Below are 20323 nucleotides of genomic sequence, written 5' to 3' on the forward strand. Positions count from 1 at the left end.
ATTCTTCATATTTGTATGAGTTTCTGCTGCGTGTTTCATCAGTTACTGAATATTGAATGCTATTTAATCAAAGATGCGGTACCAGCATCTTACAGAGTTGAAACAATGAATTTCTGATATCAGTAATTCCTGAACTCATGACTCAAATCAGTTGGTCTCTGAAGATAATATTTCCCTTTTTCTTCCCAAAGGATATCACAGAATCTTCACATATAAGGCAATTTTTGATGTTTCTGAAGTTTCAGAACATCTTATAATAAAGGCTGCAAATTTGACCAAAATAATATGTATTGAAATCCGATTTTCAATGTGACAGAACTGCAAAACAAACAAAGAATATTCTTGTTGAGTTTCAAATAATATGCAAGAATCGTATTGTGACAGTGGCATTGTGATATTCAGTTTACGATGTACATACTGCTTAATAAGTTTAAAAAAAATGACACTAATAGAATTTAAATATTGATGACATGTCCGTGAATTTCATAATGGCATTTATTTGTTAATGTAAATTAGCTCATGGATACAGAAAAATTGATAGTTTATATGTTAATAATTTAAAACTGAAGCATTAAATTTATAAACATTGATTTTGAATAAAATATGTAATTTAAACTCCAGAGAATAAAATATGTAATTTATGCTTCAATGTTTTGAAAGTCATTAAGAAATGTTGTAAAAATGATTTAAAGAAATTAAAACACAATGTTTCTTTGGTTATGTACTAAAGAATCTTTTCTTAATAAATATACTAATAACTAATTTTAATTCTAGGTGTTATATCTAGTCCTATGACTTTTCAATAGTTATCTGAAAGGGAGACTTTGGAGAGCAATTTTGTGTAACTTTTCTTCAAGATCAGGTAAGTTTCGATTGTATTCATTTCCTTTAATGTTTATCTGCAATGTTAGAGTTCTCATCTTTTTAGAGAGATGATTTAAGATTAACTTTTATTCAATTCTTATTATATTATGTTTTTATAAATAATACCAAACTTTTGAGGACATACGGATAATTACAGGGTCTGTATTTCCTCATATACCCTTATCAAAAGGATATACGAGACCATTGATCAAATATATTGTCAAGTGTCTTTTAGAATGTCGGCATAGTAATACTTTGGTTGTCAATTTTGAGATCTGTAGTTAAGAGGGAATAAAATCGGTGAAGAATTGCAGAATCACAAAAATTTCTATTCTTTCGTCTTTGTTATTAAAAAAAGAGATAGATTTCTGAGTAACTAATACTAGTATAATCTATTGCTACGGAAATCCACGTGGAGTTGTAATTAAATATGTTCAGAACATTTTATTAAAGAATGCACATGAAGCACAGGAAGGGAAAAAACAGCCAAGATGTGCGCAGAGAGCAAGCAACAAATTAGCAGAAACTCACTACACATATAGAGATAAAAGTGGAGTACTACTCAGAATGTACTTAGATACCTTGTTGGGGATGAAACATTCCATCATCTGAACTTGAATAGCGTCATGTAAGTAATTTAGGTGTTTGCATGTATTTTCCAGTTGAGGAGAATTCTCTAATAGAAACTCAGAACTAGTTTCCTAACAGAGACAGAGATTCCTAAAAGAGATAGATTCCTAATGGATATATATCGAAATAGCGATAGAGATTCCTAAAAGAGATAGATTCCTAATGAATATATATCAAAATAGCGATAGAGATTCCTAAAAGAGATAGATTCCTAATAGAAATTCCTAACAGCTTCATGTAAGTAATTCAGGCGTTTGCATACAATTCCAAATGGACCGAATTTTCTAACTTTGGATTTCTAATACAGATAGAGATCCCTACATTTTCCAAATCCTCTTTTTTAAAATAAAGTTACGAAATCCATTGCCAAGGTCGAATAATTCTGCCATGACATCTTGCATACAAATTTTTGTTTAGTAAGGTTCAGAGAGCTTTTAATACACGGATGTGTTAAATTATGTTCTTCTCTTTTTTAAATTCGCAAAAGTTATTAGTTTGTGGTCCATGAATATTGTGGATTTTTGTCTCACGAAACCATCCAAAATTTTTCATTGATTAATAACTACACATTCCTATTAAAGTTTAAAAAAACTTTAATTGCTTATTATTTAGTTATTAGAGATAACTGTTCTTGCTTTAAATCTTTTTCCAATCTATAAACTTAATGTTCCTGGCATTGCAATATTATTCTACAATCACACTGTAGTGTTAGCTTTCTGTCTCATATAGGAAGTATTAAAGAGATATGGGTTAAAATTTGCTTAGATTATTTAAACTTCTAATTTAAATCCCGTGGCCACCCAAGGCCACCAATGAACAAGTTATATATTGTAAACTAGCTCATCATATTTTCAACCGGGTTCTATTAAAAAACCTTCTTGTTCATAAAATAGACACTTTTATTTCAAGAACTAGATACCATATGCTATAAACATACAATAAAAAACAACAACCACAAAAAAAAAACACGAACAAGAATACAAACAAAAACTGCAGCCTGAATTCAGTAAGAACGCAAAAAGAAAACTTTAAGGAGATAGAACATCTCACTCTAATCTCACAATGCAAATAAACATAAGCCCTCATAGAATGCGGAAAAGAAAAGCTTTTACAAGAGAACATGCAATAAACAAACTTTATCTCAGAAACAAAACTGTTTAAGAATATTCACTTTAAATAAGATAGCGGTTTAGTCGATGGTTTCAAAAGGTAAAGAGAGGTAGAAACGGAAGGATTAAAAAGTCCCTTTACTTTATGGTTTGGTAAAGAATAGAAAAGATGCATTTCCGAAATAAAATCTTTTAATGGAGAAAAAAATAGAAAAATCCAAATTATCTACATAGTTGGAATATCCAGAATATTTTCTTTATTGGTGTAGATAAAAAATGTCCATTGTATTTAAATTATTCTGAAACAAAATATTTTGCTTGAATTTATGAGAACAAAGGAATAATAATTTCATGAAGTATTCCATGCTTCATTGCTGATTTTAAGTTCCATTTAGATGGATATATTTTTAAATGTTAGATATTATCCCTTTTCCCCAATGCATGAAAAAATTTACGTTTTTTCCATTTTTTAAATCCCAGCCATTTGTTATACTATTCTATGGGAGGTAAGTTTAATATATACTTTTTGTAGAATGAACCGTTTTTGATGATGTGTAATTCAGCTTAAACGAGTTAAGATATTCCAGTATAGTTTATCAAATGAAATTAAATAAGTAACATTTTTTGTTCTAATTCATTTTTGCTTCCTTTCTATTTAAACTTTTGTTTCACATTTTCTTAAACGTTTAAAGAAGCTAAACTAATAGAGTTATAATGTAATTAAATAGCATTTTTTTAAATGTTTGTTTGTTTATACTATATAGGTAACGACTGCTGAATATGAGCAAAGATCATTTCTTTTTATATAGTTAATTTCCTAATCATCATTTTTATATAGTTTGGAAACAATACTCTTTCATAGAAGAAGTTTAGAAAACAAAAACATGCAAAATTCAGTATTTAAAATATTCTCCTCCTTTTATTTAGTAGATAAAAATAATATGTTTTATTATAAATTATTTTACAGTCAACTAAAAGATATTTCAATTGTCATCTAATTTCCGTTCATTGGGGAAAAAACCCTCTTCTATATTTCATATCGATCTTTACATTTATTTTCGTAATTAAAAATATATATAATTTTTCTTTTCTATTTAATTTAGTTTGTTTTGGCGGTTGGTTCCTAATTTTGTTATTGGGAATTAATTTTTGTAGCCATGCATTTAGACCTCGTATGCATCATTTCCGATAAGGTTAAGAAAGAAAGTTTTTTAAACAGTGTATTTTCAAAATGAAAAATCCATAATAATATATCAGGATCAAATTTTATCAGGCATTCATTTACAGTTGTTTAACGATATTATTTGAATTAACTGACTACTCTTAGAAAAAACTTCAGATATACAATAAAGTGTGCAATTTAACACTGGACATAAGGTTACAGATATCTATATTAAGAACATACAAGCAGCAAACACGCAGCCGAAGCATACATGAAAACGACATTAACTGAAATCAGCAACAGACAAGCAAACAGCAAACTGTTATAAAAAAACCATAATATTGAAAAGCATTCACATAGAACTCGCTAGAGATGAGTACTTCAGAGTAATTTTTGCGATTACTATCGCTCGTGTACGCATTTCCGATTTCGTAGCTTCTGTGACAGGACTTGAAAGATCTAGAAGATCCTATATCTTGGTTCCTAATAGAGATACCATCGAAATTCCAGCAGATTCCAGAATATTCATTTGTCACTTCAAAATCACCACATATCCACTACGTTTGGTTGGCTTTCATTGAATCAGCATCATTTCAGCATCAGAATCGTAACGATAGTTTTTCGAATATGGCAAACAAAGAAATTCAAGATGATTTCATCTTAACATCAAATATTGTTGTTACAAAGCGATATTTTAATTTATGTCTGACTACTTGAATAAGTTGACTTCGCTTTTAGTGTACATTTCGCTGTGTGTTTAATTCCAGAAATAAATAAAAAATAAATAATTTGTTGAAGGAAAGATTTAATGTACAAGAGTTTTGCAAAAAATTATCGGAGATAAATAATGCTATGCGTTCTTTAAAAGATTATTTCTACAAAATAGCCTATCAATTTGGTTTTCAATAAATATGGAATTTATTGGTATATAATCATATTATTCAGAATAAAAAAAAGTTCTGTTAGTGGAATCGAATCATGTTCGAAAGTGGAAATTGTTTGGGGACATTCTAGATTTCAACCCATTTATCAAATTTAGAATAAAGAAACAGGAATTTATATTGATAATTTTCTTAATAACACTAAATATTCGAGAATCTATTAAGCAAGAAATATATTTTTTTTTCATCAACCTATATTTAAATTAATTCTTTATTTGCAATAAATGAGTTCCAAATCAAATACAGAAAGTTTGATTTCCGTTTCCACTCTCAAGTGAAATTAGTTTTCGTCTTAAAACATTTCCGATTGATAGAAGTTGAAAGGCAGAACATATTTGGTATTCTGCAGAATTTCCTACTTTTTTTTCTATTCCGTCTCTAGAATATTTTTCTTTTGTATTCTTTATTCCATTACTTAAATCAAACCAAAGTTCTTTCAGAACTCTTTTTCTATGCTCGTGTTTTATATATTTTTTTTCAATCCTCTAAAAGAAGTTCTTCAGTTCATTATATAAGCTTTTTCTTATTACTTTTTACCAGAAAGGTTTGATTACGTTTGTTATGTTAAAGCAAACCTATTGTGGGTGTCTTTTAACTTAGGCATAAAGAGATTAAATTTAAACTTTTGAATAAAATGATAACATGTTTTGTTATTTTAATAAAGAACTTAAATATCTTGAAATTCAAATGCAAATATTGTTCTTGAAAAGTTTTTCTATTACTTTTGAGAAAAGCTATTTTTAAAAAATAGGATATAGAGAAAATATTCAAAACTTTCCTTTGTTATATTATAATAATATTTAAATATCATATTTTATTAGATAAAACTTCCACACAATTGTAAGAACTTGAAACTGTTAAGAATAATACTTTGCACACTTTGATTTGGTAAATAAATGATAATAATTAATTTTTAAATTACCAAGAGTGTTTTATCTAGACTTTTAATAAAACTCATCTTTTGTATTTAGCGTTGCAGCGATATTATGTATAATTTTGAAACCGCAGCTCTAACCTTTTCCTGATTTGGATCAAAATTTGATATAGGTCTATAATTTTAAATAATGACCACAAACTAAATTTCGTTTTTAATCTCTCTTTTTTTTCATCTTTTCGGATATTTAGACCATGATATTTCATTGCATTATATAAGATCTGCCTATTCAACGTATGAATTGACTTTAGGGAAAGTCATAGTCACATGAAACTTAAGTATTATTTAATAACAAATGCACAAGGCCTAAAACCATTCCACATTGAATTCAAATGGGGAATGTTGGTTGCTTCAAAACACCTAATCAGAGAAAAACACGTCGTTTTTACATTAGTCGTTCATTACTTATGACTTTATAACATGCTGCTTTTATTCATCTACAAAGACATATTAAGCCTTTAAGAGGTGTGTTATACACAAAAGACTAGTGACTCCATATATAAAAATCAAGAGCTTTTAAGTCAGGGTACATAGAAGAAAATATAAGAAATATATAAATAAGCCATACCAAGATTAATGGGGATTCTCTTTTTAACTATCGTCTTATAATTGATGTGTAGTTAAAAGTGTACATCTGATTGTCCTGTGGATTGTGGAAGTCAATTCAACTACCGTCTGAATCTATATCTAGCTTGTGAGCGATGCAATCTAACCGAATGCATCGCTCACAATTTAGCGTACTCCTATATAAAATAAGACTAACAAACGAAATCTCAAAATTTCACACTTCAGATCTACAGAAAACTGTAATTGATGATGAATGGAATTTTTTTTTTTTTTTTTTTTTTTTTTTTTTTTTTTTTTTATCATTTTAAGTAGGATTGTTTGGAAATTAATTACTTCTAATTCTAATAAAAAGACATTCATCTGTCCAAATTATTTTTCTTAGAATAGAAGGATTTGGATTTGTTGATTCGAATACAAGATTAGGATGTAGGATTCAATTTTATAGCTCCAGGCGTTTGTCATAATTTGATTTCAGCTATCAATAGATACTGAATGAATGCCAGTTATTAAGTTGAATTATTCTATGAACTATCGTTTTTAGGAATGTTATTATCTGAATTGATTATTAGAATGCTAATTTGAGGTAAATTTGGAAAATAAGCAGCAATGACAATTTTTTTATATCATTCGCAGAACATCTCATCTTCCTCATCAAGGAAGTAAAGACCTTGCAGTTTGCTGAGAATTCCTAAAGTGGCATTTGTATTCTTGTGTAACTAGGTCAATATTTCGATTAATTGCTGTATAAGTAGTCATGAGTAATTCAAAACCTTCTTCATTGAAATGCAGAATTTTAAAACAAATTTTTATAACATGCTCGCAACTGCGGGCAAGAAAAAAGTATTTTCTTGATCGGTTTTGAAATATTTCTCTTTAACATTTTAAATATTCAGTTTTTTAAGTTTCTGATTCCTTCTTCATAAAGTCAAACTCATAAGTCATACCTCATAAAGTCATTGGTCAACATGAATAACAGTATACATAACTTCTTTCAAGTCATGATGATTAAATGACAAGTATTTCTTGATAAGTATTTTCATATGGAAACTATTCTGTATTGAATAAAATTACCTAAATTAAAATAGGTTCATCTATGTTTGTGAAAAGGCCCTATACATTTAGAAATAAACTTATTATTCAATTATTATAGATTGGACCACGAAACTTTGTAAGAGAATTGATTGTAAGAGAAATATTTACTTACTGGCTCTTTTACTTTACGGAATTCTATAAAAATTGAATTTCCATATATTTACAACATCGGCCTCTAACGAAGCCATAATGTTTTCATACAATTCTCCACCTAATTTAATGAAACTTTGCAATAAATTTATATTGTTGTAAAAATTAAGTTAATTGTTCTAATTTGTGAGGGCACCTTCTGAATAATAATCTATAGATTTTTCCTCCAGAAACAGCTGTCATGTAAAAATAAAATCACAATATTTAAGCATCTCATTCTAATTAAGAGTAAATTCGTAACATTGTTTTATTTTGTTTCATTTAAACGAGTTTGCTTAAATACATCTTTACTTTTCTAAGTGGATTTACTTTAAAAGTTATGCGTGGAAATAGCACATTATGAGTGTAAATTGCCTGCTGAGGGAACAATTTATCCAACCTTCATTTTAGTAAACTTTTGCAGAGTCATTGTATTCGGTAGTTTCTACTTGAATTTTAAATGCATTCTCCATATATATGCAGAGAAACAAGATAGAAATTCTAAAATCAAGACCAACACTTATTCAACATATTTATTTATTCAACAGAATACCTAATTTAATGAGTTCTTTTCTCATATATTTAGGAAAACAGGAAAAATATAAATACTCGCTTGTAAATCAAAGCATTCTCTTTGAGGCACTCTATTCTTTAAATTTTAAACTCAAACAAAAAATTCATAGGTGACCTATTTAGGCCTATAGTACATAGGTTAAATTGCAGATTAGTTTCTTTCAGATTAATTTAAATGAAAGATTGTACTTACCGTTTTGATTTTGGGCTTCCATCATCTGTAACACTGCGCTGCTACAGCTCTGAAAAGTGAGACTAAGCGAGCATCGCAATGAAGTGCGTTGTGAATGTAAACCGAAAGAACGTTATGGCTGTATAATAGATCAGCATGGTTTAAGGCACACCATAAGGAGGCATGCTTAGATTGGCTATTGCAGAGCAGCTTTTGAAACATTTTTGGTGTTTCGAAAAAAATTAGTTGGTCTCTCCAGGCCATTTTCAATATAATAAATTTAAAAAAAATCTATAGTTATATTTAAAATAAAAATTAGCTATAATACATATAAATTAAAAAATCTTTATACTATTATATAAAACGAACATTAGTGAAACTCAAAAGAAAGAGCAGGAATCTCCGTATAGGTATAAGTAAAAATGGCCAAGCTAAAGATAAAAAAGGTTGGTCAAAGCGATATTCATCGAAATGAGTTCATTTTATATGAAAAAGAAAAAAGAGCATCGGCGTCCTGGCCTAGGAGAAACGCGTCATCCCCGTGATCTGGGCGTCCCGTGTTCGAGTCCTTGTTCGGGCATGGTTGTTCTTTCCCCCTGCGTTCTAACTGAGATGTATGTGAAAGAGCTCCCCCCCTCCCTGTAAATAAGGGTTGTGCAAGCAAGTGTATGAAGCGGCGTTCCTACGACCTGTCCACCTGTTGACGAATCATGTTTTTTCCTTGTTATCCATCTCTTGCAATTTTCTGGGGTGCTTTGATGTTTGTCCAGTCTACCGATAATTTGTCGCCGCTTTTAGTGTTATCTTCATATGAGCCAAAAGTCAGATTTCTTTCCCTGTGTGCTGAGGTCCTCAGTAGCTATGACACATCCCCTTTCCGTGCAACGCGGACATGGCATCATCACCAGGAAATTGAGCAGGGAATGAAGACACAGGTGTTCTCTTTCCGGCATAGTGTCAAACCGAGTAGCACAATCAGCGTACTGTTTCTGCTTATGGAACACTTAATTTTATCCGACGATTAAACGCACGCTTTCTCTATAAAAAAAAATTTAAAAATATTGAGAACAAATCGTTTAAGATACAATCAACAAAATAACAGTGACTGTTATTATTATTGCTGTATTGTATTATTGTTATTGACTGTTATTTTGTGATTATTTTGATAAGAAAAAAATCACAAAAATCCTTGAAAAAAATAGGCTTTTACATAGCGTGTTATAGCTGAAAATCATGGATCTGCACCTGTGACACCTGTGTATTTAACACCTGTGTATTTAAACTATCTATTATTAAAAAAAGAAGGTTAAAAGTGAATCTTTAGCATATTTTTTTCCATTTATTGTTGAATTCAGCGATTTTAGAAGAGACAAAAGTACAGTGGAACATTGCGCTGTAAAGGGTTAGTGAAACATTGTAATTGGAAATATATTTCTAAGTGCAATATTTAGGGATATAAACTATTGTTCCCTTTTTGACATAGGCTGTATAATAAGATATACTTTTTCTCTCTCGAAAGTAATAGTTAAAAATGAATCCATAGGCATATTTTCCTGATTCAAAAATAATTTGTAACATGACTTCTTTTGTTTTATTTAAACTAAATTGCAGAAATTTTCAGTTTTCTAAGTTGATTTATTTAAAGATAAATGTGTTGAGGCCTACATTGTTGTTTATTCTTGAATGCATCACTGACGAAACAATTTATTCAACCCTTAATTTCGTAATCTCTTCCGGAAACACTGCTTTCTGAGGTTTCTGTCTAAAGGTAAGATGCGTTAAGTGGTGTAGTAATTCATTTATGCAGAGAAACAAGTACGGTGGTTTCTGAAATCTCGTTCCCTAGAATTCATTATTTGACGAATGATTTTATACAGTATTTTGGAATCCAAACATTATATTTCCTAAAATATAAGGCATACAAAAACGATTGTAACAATAAACTTACATTACAGAATAAATTGATAGGTTTCATTATTACCTTCATAATAACGATTGTAACAATAAACTTACATTACAGAATAAATTGATAGGTTTCATTATTACCTTCATAATAACGATTGTAACAATAAACTTACATTACAGAATAAATTGATAGGTTTCATTATTACCTTCATAATAACGATTGTAACAATAAACTTACATTACAGAATAAATTGATAGGTTTCATTATTACCTTCCTAATAATCATCAATTTTATTTTAACTCTCCATATGTGATCGAGACATCTCTCAGATTTCTTGAGTGTATTTTGTGTTGATTTTAACAAATCGTTGATTGTTTTTAACACATTCAGCTATCTGTCTAGATCGTTAAGGAGATATAATTAATAATTTTGCATGTTTGCTTTCTAGAAAACTACCCGTTTTCTTAAGTTTCAAACTATAGCTTGCAGAGCATCTTAAATTCTTAAAACTAAAATGATACTCCAAGCAATTTAGAATTCCATTGGCTTGTTTATTCTTTCAACTTAACAGCATATATAACAAACATTGCCAGATTCCATAAGGTTTACCATTGATCATCAGCTATTATACAAAAAATAAACGGTATAATATTAATAAAATATGTTTATGAAAGAAAAAATCGTTTGCTTTTACTTTTTGAATAATATTTTAGCTAAATAAAAATAGTAGCAGTTATAAAATGTCTGAAAAGGAATCGTCTTCTAAATGTCTATTAACAGATTTAGATTGTGATATTTACCGAACAAATAAACTTTTGTCATTAGTCATATTATCAGGCGTCTGAAAAGGTATTCGAGATCTGTCCGATTTTCTTGTTAAAAATCGGAATTTATTTTTTACTATCTTTGTTCTATTTTTTATTTATTTATTTTTACGTCTACATCACTGTTATTGTCAATTTTAAAATTTATATATTTTGGAAGAGTAATTATTCAAGAAATGAGAAATACTTCTTTCAGATTAGAGCGATTGATACTGACTTGGTTATCGAATGATGCGTATCTTGAAGTACTAAAACAACAAGAATAATCAGTCAAATATCAATAATTTTAACGCATAAATAAAACAAAATAAATCCAATTAGTTAGCAAAGCGAATACATCTTATAACGTTGAATGGTCAAAATATATCCACTGATGATTATTTGTGCATTACCGAATAGGGCATAATATACTGAGGTAACTTTGAAATCGTTGAATACAATCAGCAAATGGATCTTCATAAATATTTATTTTCGTAAAAATCTTTTAATAAAAATAGATATTGATAGTTTGTTTTATTTGTGCTATGTTGAACCAAAATCTGAACCGTTAAATTAATTAGCATACATCGACAAACTGATGGCAAAAAATAATTATTTTAGAAATAATATTTCATTAATTACAAATTATTTTGTTAAATTAACACTGTGAATTCTGAAATGCCTCAAACACCCGTCTAACAAAATTACGGCGAGCGAGCGAGGTGCTGGGATAAGATTGAGAATACCTTCTCCACTCACTAAGTAGGATCGGTTGAATATCTAAGGCTTGTGCTTTATCCGTTAGAGTCTAGGGAACAGAAAGGTTTTTTAAGAACTCTCAAAGGAAGTCGCAGCATACATTTACTTAATAAGGTAAGCGAACAATGATTGTCACTACACCTCACAAACCCTGAATGATATTGAACAATTTTAGAAAGCAATTTTAACCAAAAGATAAAGGAGATTTTGTCTCAATTTTTATACGAATTCCATTGAAACTACAAGTGTTCCATTTTGTAATTTCATAGATGTTATAATAAGCTAAAAACAAGTCAAGGAAGGTAGACACCGGGTTTTTTTAGCTGGGTAGCTAAACATTATATACCTATGAAAGTGTAAACATAGAACAGGTTTTTTTCTAGAAAATCCTTAGAGGCATTGCAGATGATAATTCTGTTAGATTTGAAGCATATGAAGCTCCTGAAAGTACAGATAGAACAGAGTCTGAGGAATTTGGTTTGGAGTTTTATGACGTAAGGGGAAATATGTTGGCTATATTGAGGCCGATGTGTAATAAGGTAAATTCGAAGAAGAAAAAAATGAGTTTATGATTATATAACATTAAAAGCAAATTATTTTATACATAATAATAATTGAGAAGAATATATCGAAGTTAGAATCTTATAAGGAAAGAAAATAATTTAAGGACATTTTGAAATAATGAAATGAAATTTTACTACATGTATCAAACCCCCGGGGGACACCTCGAAATGAGGATGCGATGCTTCTGGTATGGTGGTTGGATCTGGCCACCTTGGAGGGTACATAAAAAGGTGGAGGATCTGCTTCCTACCATCGATGACGCGACGTACTTACTTCGGGAAAGTTTGTACCGTGGCCGGTGATGGCCTTTAGGACCCAACCACATTTCTCGCCAATGTTGCTATTGTGGCGGTCCGGTCATTCAGTTCTCTTCATCCGTGTACCTTCAGGCGGGTCGAAGAGTCAGTGATAAGATTTACCACATGCATCAGCGTCATTTGACGAATAGAAGATATTGTATATACCTAAGTACCGGAGCATAAAATAATGTGTAATAATAATGTAATTTAGTCCTCATTGAGGTATCTAAAATAATATATATATATATATATATATATATATATATATATATATATATATATGTATATATATATATATATATATATATATATATATATATATATATATATATATATATATATATATTATCGATTTTTGGCTAAATCCGAACCAATTATAGCATTCGGTGGATAAAAAATCACCTCAGGAAACTACTAGAATAGAATCTTAGATTTAATGTGTCATTTGCCAAAAATTAACTGTTTCTCTGACGTTTACAGAAAATAATGGCAAAAATATTTTCGTTATCTTTTAATCAATACTTTGAATTTGAGAAAGACATCTTTCAAAGAAATATGCCAAAGTGGGCTTCAAACAAATTCGCAGACCGTAGAGACGAAAAATATATTGACAGCGAACCAAAGGGCGATGTCAGATTTTTTTTTCCATATAAAGATAAAAGAAAAAGAATATTTTTCACCACTCCTCCATTTTCTCCTTTAATTTTAATAAAGTTGGTGCTAAAAGGATGAAGTATGGCAGAGAAAGATACAAATGATGATATATTGCTGCTAAATAGTACAAGTATAGATTGAAAAAAGTTATCGAGATTAGAGTCTGAATGTTTTAGTTCTTTCTTTAAGTGATTGCAATAATAATGCTGATATCTTTGAATTCAATAATTTTTTATTTAGATGAGTTAACAATTTTTAAAGTTTGACTTATTTACTATCTCCTCAGTCATGAAATTCTTTTTGGAAAATGAAGATATTAATCTTTGTCGTTTCTAACTGCTTCAAATTAGAAAATCTGTCTAAAATTTCGTATCAGATTACACTCCCTACTAAATGTCACTAGACACTTTGGATATCACCTTTCTAATAAATATATCATTCACCAGTATAAATTAAATTAAAAATGTGTCTATTTATCGTACTTACTCAGTAGAATGAACAAAAGTATTCCATTCATGCATAAGCAAAGAGTGGTTTCTCTGTTCTAAAAACATAATTAGATAAATTGCGTATTATTCGAAGTCAAAATAGTGATATGAATTCAATGGCGTATGAAGATAAATTAAACATTTCATAAATAATGGATAAATTAAAAAGTCTACTTGAGGAAAACGAAAGCAATACATTTGCAAGAATATTCAAAAATTATAAGTACAAAATAGATTCAAACTTTTAGATAAAATAGCATAGGGCATCTGTTCATCATACTCAATTGGTGCTTCAATCTTTTCATAAACCGCTTCAGCACAAATTCCATAAAAATTAAAAATTCAGAAACTATTGCCACTTAATAGAAAGAAAATAGAATGTTTCATTATTACAATTCATGAATCAGTAAATTATATAAAATAAAATGCTAGTGCAATTACTGAAGATAAAATGGTGTCATCAATTTATGTTTTTGCAGTTTTGGATTAAAGGTTTTATTTTGAAATTAAATATTTTAAGCATTTGATAATAAACATTCTACATTGTCTATTTATATGCAAAAATTGAATAATAAATTTAAAAAAAGCGAATGAGAGGAGAATATGTTAGAAGAATATTAGATTTATTAAGTTTGAAAAAAATTTATAATTAGGTTGTGTTTTGAAATATTAGCTCACATAGACTTGAGCTAATATCTTATTAACTTGCTCAGAAAATGGGACATTATTTTCTTAAATTTTCATACCACACTAGATAGACGTTATGTGACAATATCTTATTGAAGCAGTCGTATTAAGCCTATTAGTTAAATAGTATCAGTAAAATAGTCTCGAAATCGATATTTTTGTCAACTGGCTTTAGTAAAATCAGATTAATATTTGATTTTATTGAAAAGAAATAAAAATGAAATTTCTTGAACTTCAGGTATACCTCAATATTCATTTAAATTAGGTTTTAAAATATAATACTGGAAAGCTCACAGTCTTTCATTTTATATTCGAGAGTGCATTATTTATTATTTATTATAAAATAAATTTGTAAACTGTTTAAATATTATATCTATCTATCTATCTATCTATCTATATATATATATATATATATATATATATATATATATATATATATATATATATATATATATATATATATATATATATATATATATATATAATATTTAAACAGTTCATAAATTTATTTTTTGTTCCGATTTCCAAGTTTTTAATATAATATCTTTTTCTTTTTTCAGATCCTAGAAATATCCATCATGAACAAACGACGTTCTCCACTACTATCATACAAGTGTGATATCCTATCTAAGGAGTTCCAAATTGTTTATCTTTATTCAAATAACTGAATTATTTTAAATTTTATATCTGACTACCAGCAGACAGAAAAATCGAAGATATATAATTCAGGAAATAAACTAACGTCTGGGATTTAAAAAAAATTGTTCCGAAAAAATTATTACGAATTCTCTTTCTAATCGATAAATCAAAACCAGAAGAATATATCTTTTGAAGATAAATATGTAAAATTTCATTTCCAAGTTGCTGATTTCTGGAAATTGATAATTTTTATGTATACATTACAGCTTACTATCAATAATGCGAGATCACTTTACAATATGGAAACATATTATGTTAACAAAAATTAAATTGTGTGCATTTTAATTCTATTAATTCTGCATAATTGGCTGTTCATTTCTGTTGCTTAATGGCTTTCAACGACTCCGTAATATATGACACTATGAATCCAGATGAAAATTGCACTCTCTTTGGCAGCAATCCCTGCAACAGCACAGACTGTGCTAACATCAATAATGGAGTCAATTGCTCGAATGTAAATTGGTCATCAGCAGACATTCCATCATTTTCTTATTTGAATCCCGATCCTTCAATTGAAGAATTTCAACTTCAAAGCAGATTCTGGATTCAGCGAATTTTGGTGCCAATCATCATGATCATTGGAGTGATTGGAAACACAATCACCATCTTTATTATGACCCAGAGACGCATGCGCAGTTCAACGAACTGGTACCTAGCAGCTTTGGCTATATTTGACATGAGCTATCTAGTATTTTCTTTCCTGCTATCGTTTCAACACTATCCAAATATACATGACGCACAATTCTATCTATATTGGAAAGTCTGGCCTTACATGTTGACTATCACTGATGCTTCCAGCAACACGTCGGTTTGGATAACTGTGACTTTCACAATTGAGCGCTACATTGCTGTTTGCCACCCGATGAAAGGCAAAGTTATCTGTACGGAATCGAGGGCTAAGAAAATGATTGTAATTGTTTTCCTAACGTGCTTCTTCTTAACCTTGCCAACATGTTTTGAATGGATCATTGTGGAAAAAATAAATCCAATCACAAATGCGACTAGGATAGTTGTTGAATATTCAGATCTAGGAAATAATCCAGTATACGTAACAGTCTACTACTGGGTCATATCTGTCATCATTGTTTTCATTCCTCTTCTTCTTCTGACCATTTTCAATGCTTTTCTCATCAAGTCGGTTCATTCGTCAAAGAGCAGACGGAAGACCATGACTAGGAGACGTGACACAGGTGACCAGTCTACCCAAGAGAGTAAAATCACAGTAATGCTTATTGCAGTCGTGATTTTGTTCCTAGTTTGTCAACTCCCAACAGCAGTGACGCTTCTCTACAAGGCATTCCATCATGTCGAAGACGGAAGCAACGAAGACTTTCTGCTTCGAGGACTGGGGAACATTTTCAATTTCCTTGTAGCTGTCAATGCAGCTGGAAATTTTGTATTATATTGCCTACTAAGTCAAAAGTACAGAAGAACCTTCCTTCTGATATTCTGTCCTTGTCTGAAAGGCAAAATTACAAGGTTACACTCCGTGTATCAGAACACGGTCTACACGACTGTCGACAACGAGAGTCCAGCAGCTTCGAGGAAATACAGTGTACGCACCCCAAAGACTTCGAAAGCAGCAAGAAATAGTTCGATTGCTGTACTAAACCAAGAAAATTTCATTAACCAGCAATCGCAGAAACCGACATCGTCGGTTCGACAGCAGCAGCTGAGTTTCTCGAAAAAGGTAGCTGTTTTTGCAGATGAAAATCCATCTCCTGAAGATGTTCATTATTGCAGATTGCTCAGAGGTTTCAGATGGCATTGGAAAAGACCAAAGATCGCCACTGGACCGAACAAGGAAGAAAGAACAGGTCAATTCATTCCTCTGAAGTCCCCAAGCAAATGCTCGAATGCGTTTTCGCCTAGTTCAACTTCGGAATGATCGTTTGGATTGACTTCAGATACGCCAAAAATAAACTACAAACTAAAGGTTTGACTTTATACTGAGGAACTATGAGAGCTGAAAAACACACTAAGGGATTGATAACTTTATTTTTTCTTTCACTTAGAGTAAGAACATCTTAGTTTTCAAACCAAATTCATAGCCAATTTTGAAACTTTTGTGATGTGAATTGTTTTATGGATCATTTATTTATTATTATTATATATTTATTAAACAATATGAAGTATCTGTGTACAGTTACATATTCAAAAATGCAGTTGCAATATTTTTCAATTGCTTTTGATGAACTCTTTCCACAAGACATGTAGATAGATCCTGAACTATCTACTTTTTCCCTTTGTTTCATAAGATTTAATCTTTTATTCATTTATTTTTAGAACGTTTATGAATATATAAATCATCAACACCAATATCTGTATCTGCATCTGGTACTTTATTTTATTGTTAACAGATTTGAATACGACATTAATCTAAAGTAATTATCTTTTATACACAGAGATGAAATTGTAAAAACTTATTCAATATTTTATTTTCATTATGTTTTTGAACTTTCTATCCTCGAAAAAATAAAGATTAAAATTAAAATAATTATTTGACTTTTAGCTTGGGTTTTTTATGCGAATAATGCAGTATAAAAATTTTAAATATGCATTTAATTTAAAATACTACGGATTATTTAGAAACTCTCATGTGATTAAAACATAGATTTTGGAAATGTTATCTTGCATATGTGCTTTATTACATTGTGTTGAATCAATGATAATTATAAAAGTTATAAAAATAAATTCAGTGTTAGATGTGATTTTAAATATCTTAATATTAATTGATGTTATGAACGTCTAATATGTGTATCTTTCTATATGTGCTGATACCGTTATCATTTCCTGAGAAATTTGTGCTGTTGACATGAAAATTTCCTGTAGTCCCAATACGCAAAAATAATTTATGTAATGCTGTTCTTCCCATAGAGCTTTAATTTATGTTTCATTCAATCTTGATGTGTACAGATTTAAATTCTGTATAAATCATTGTGAATACTAATTCTCTGAGTGTTTCTACAATACATAAATATATGTTTTATATTAATTTTAGTTCATATTCCATCATTATTAATGTTTCTTGTATTAAATATCGAAAATTGAACACCGTAATTAATATTGAATGTTAAAATGTGTTATTCCTCACGACTGTGAAATATGACATGATATTTAAGACTTGATATCGCCACTGGATTTGCTGTGCTTGTATAGTAATTTTCCTGTGCTTATAAACCAAGCGTTTTCTAAACTTTTAAGGAAAAGCGACTTATGACAAGCTTTCTATGATCTAGTTATCATCGTGAACTACTGAACATTCTAAATATTTATTTTGATCCGATTGCTGTATTCTCATTCTCACTGCAAAATAGTCTCACGTTGCTTGGTGGAATAAATGTTCTTATATTTTAATTAAATATCCTGTACAATTTAATATTCAGCATGATTGTTTGCAAAGTGTAGAAAATCTTCAAGAATATGTTCTTGCATTTTCAAACTGTTAGCACTTTCCTCTTAAACTTTATATCTGTTTCTGTAGATGAAAACATTCATGTTCTGCAAACCAATATTCTTTGCACTTACCTGTGTTTTAATCTCGTTAGAAAATCATTGTCATGCGATTTCATTTGTTACTCGTGTCCCTTGTATTGAAATTGCTGGTTTCCAGAATTATAGTTCCACTTCCAGCCAACAGAATAATGTTGATTAGATCTTTTCTCCTTTTTTTTTTCAATTGCTCACATATTTGGAAACAAAAGAAACATAAAAGATCAGTTTCCTCGATTGTGTGAAAACTTATATTTCAAATTGTAGATAAAGTGGCTTAGATGCTATTTTATTTCTTTATTAAACAGAAAAATTTAAATAAAAAAAGGAAAATTCAACAAAAAAAAATATTTAACGATGCACAATTGTACAGTGTTTGTAATTTGGCAATTATATTATATATTGTTGAGAACAATGCGTCAAATATCTGGGCATGATAAAAGAATTTTTATTATGGAGGGGAACTTATAAAAGAAATTGGTAAAAACAAATATTTTTCTCATCTAACAGTAAACTCATAATAAAAATTTCATTTTAATCATTTTTGAATACTAATTAAAGTATTTCCGAGCATTTAAGTACAAAATTGATATACACTTAGAAATATAGTAAAAAACCACAAATGTAAGAACACTGCGTTTTAGTGTGAAATATTTTCTCATAAGCGTAATTTGAGGGCGAAAAATATTAAAAGTATTCTACGAAGGACTTCATTAATGTTTCCGAGTTTGAAAGACAGAGCTATTATTATGTTTCATAAAGGAATGGAAATAATTGCTGTGCAAACTTTCTTTAAGTAGAAATTTTCTCTAATTTCCAAGAAAAAGTATTGTAATTCCTTAAATTTGTTAAAAGTTTATTGATTTATTGAACAAATCGTATTACTAGTAAGATTTAATTTTTTTAATTAATTAAATTTTATATTAACAAATGTTAACAATGTAAATTGTTTAAATTTGTTAAATTAAAGGTTAACAAATGAATTCCAAAAGGAATTGATTTTCAACGTATTTGATTAATGTAACATTATTCGTTTTCCTATATAGGTTTCAGATTGCTTTAAAGAACAAGCGTGGTGGTTGGTTTATTGTTGATAACTTTTTGTTACAACAAACTATCAATTTACTAAGAAATTTACTAACAACAATGTTCTCCTAACTGATAATCCTTTTTAAAAGAAGCAATATATTTTGATAAATAGTAAGAAAAGCTTCGACGCAGAAAAAAATCTGAGCGTAAATCTTTGTAATCAGTGTAAAAATCCGTGAATGCTGTAACCGTAATAATAAGAGCAATAAATATAAAAAAATGAAATTTTTGTCTTTCATATTTGCTTTCTAAAAGGATTTCTAATATTTCTAAAAGGAAATTTCATTCAATATTTACTAACATAGACTCTTTATTTTTTCATTATATATTGGAATGTCGCAAGAAGTTCACTTTTCCAATCTTGGGGGAGGGGAGTGTTAAAATACTAAAATATCCTATTTTTAAATAAATTTTCCAAATATGATAGCCATATTTAAATGTATATCATACACAAACTTGCTTGATTTCTGATACATAACTTTCCATGAAGCTCATTTCTAAATAAAGACCCGCACCGTTATTGTAATATCTTAGAAAATTGAAGATATTAGAAAGTAACGAAACAAATTATCAAATGGATAGCCTAGAAAGCATCGAAAAACAATTAATAATATGAAAACAAATTTGATGAATGAAAAAAAAAGAATAGAAGAAAATTCTTTAAAAATAAATACAGTACACTCCCAATTATCCTCGGAATTGGGTGGCGC

The 20323-nt window shown here is 29.3% G+C and overlaps 1 protein-coding gene across 5 annotated transcripts in view; it reads left to right on the forward strand.

The window, feature by feature from the left end:
* Positions 1-20323, forward strand: part of LOC129972348 (FMRFamide receptor-like) — a 359306-nt gene that overhangs the window by 313677 nt on the left and 25306 nt on the right. For 4 of the 5 annotated variants that reach the window (XM_056086455.1, XM_056086457.1, XM_056086456.1 and 1 more), the window contains 2 exons: positions 775-862; positions 14894-17423. In XM_056086455.1, the coding sequence (XP_055942430.1) occupies positions 15361-16920 (1560 nt within the window). In that variant the 5' untranslated portion in view covers positions 775-862; positions 14894-15360 and the 3' untranslated portion in view covers positions 16921-17423. Of the gene's footprint in view, positions 1-774; positions 863-14893; positions 17424-20323 lie in introns of those variants that run through there. The other variant, XR_008784852.1, reaches the window with a different exon arrangement.

The sequence above is a fragment of the Argiope bruennichi genome, chromosome 6, assembly GCF_947563725.1.
Source record: "Argiope bruennichi chromosome 6, qqArgBrue1.1, whole genome shotgun sequence".
NCBI lineage: Eukaryota > Metazoa > Arthropoda > Arachnida > Araneae > Araneidae > Argiope > Argiope bruennichi.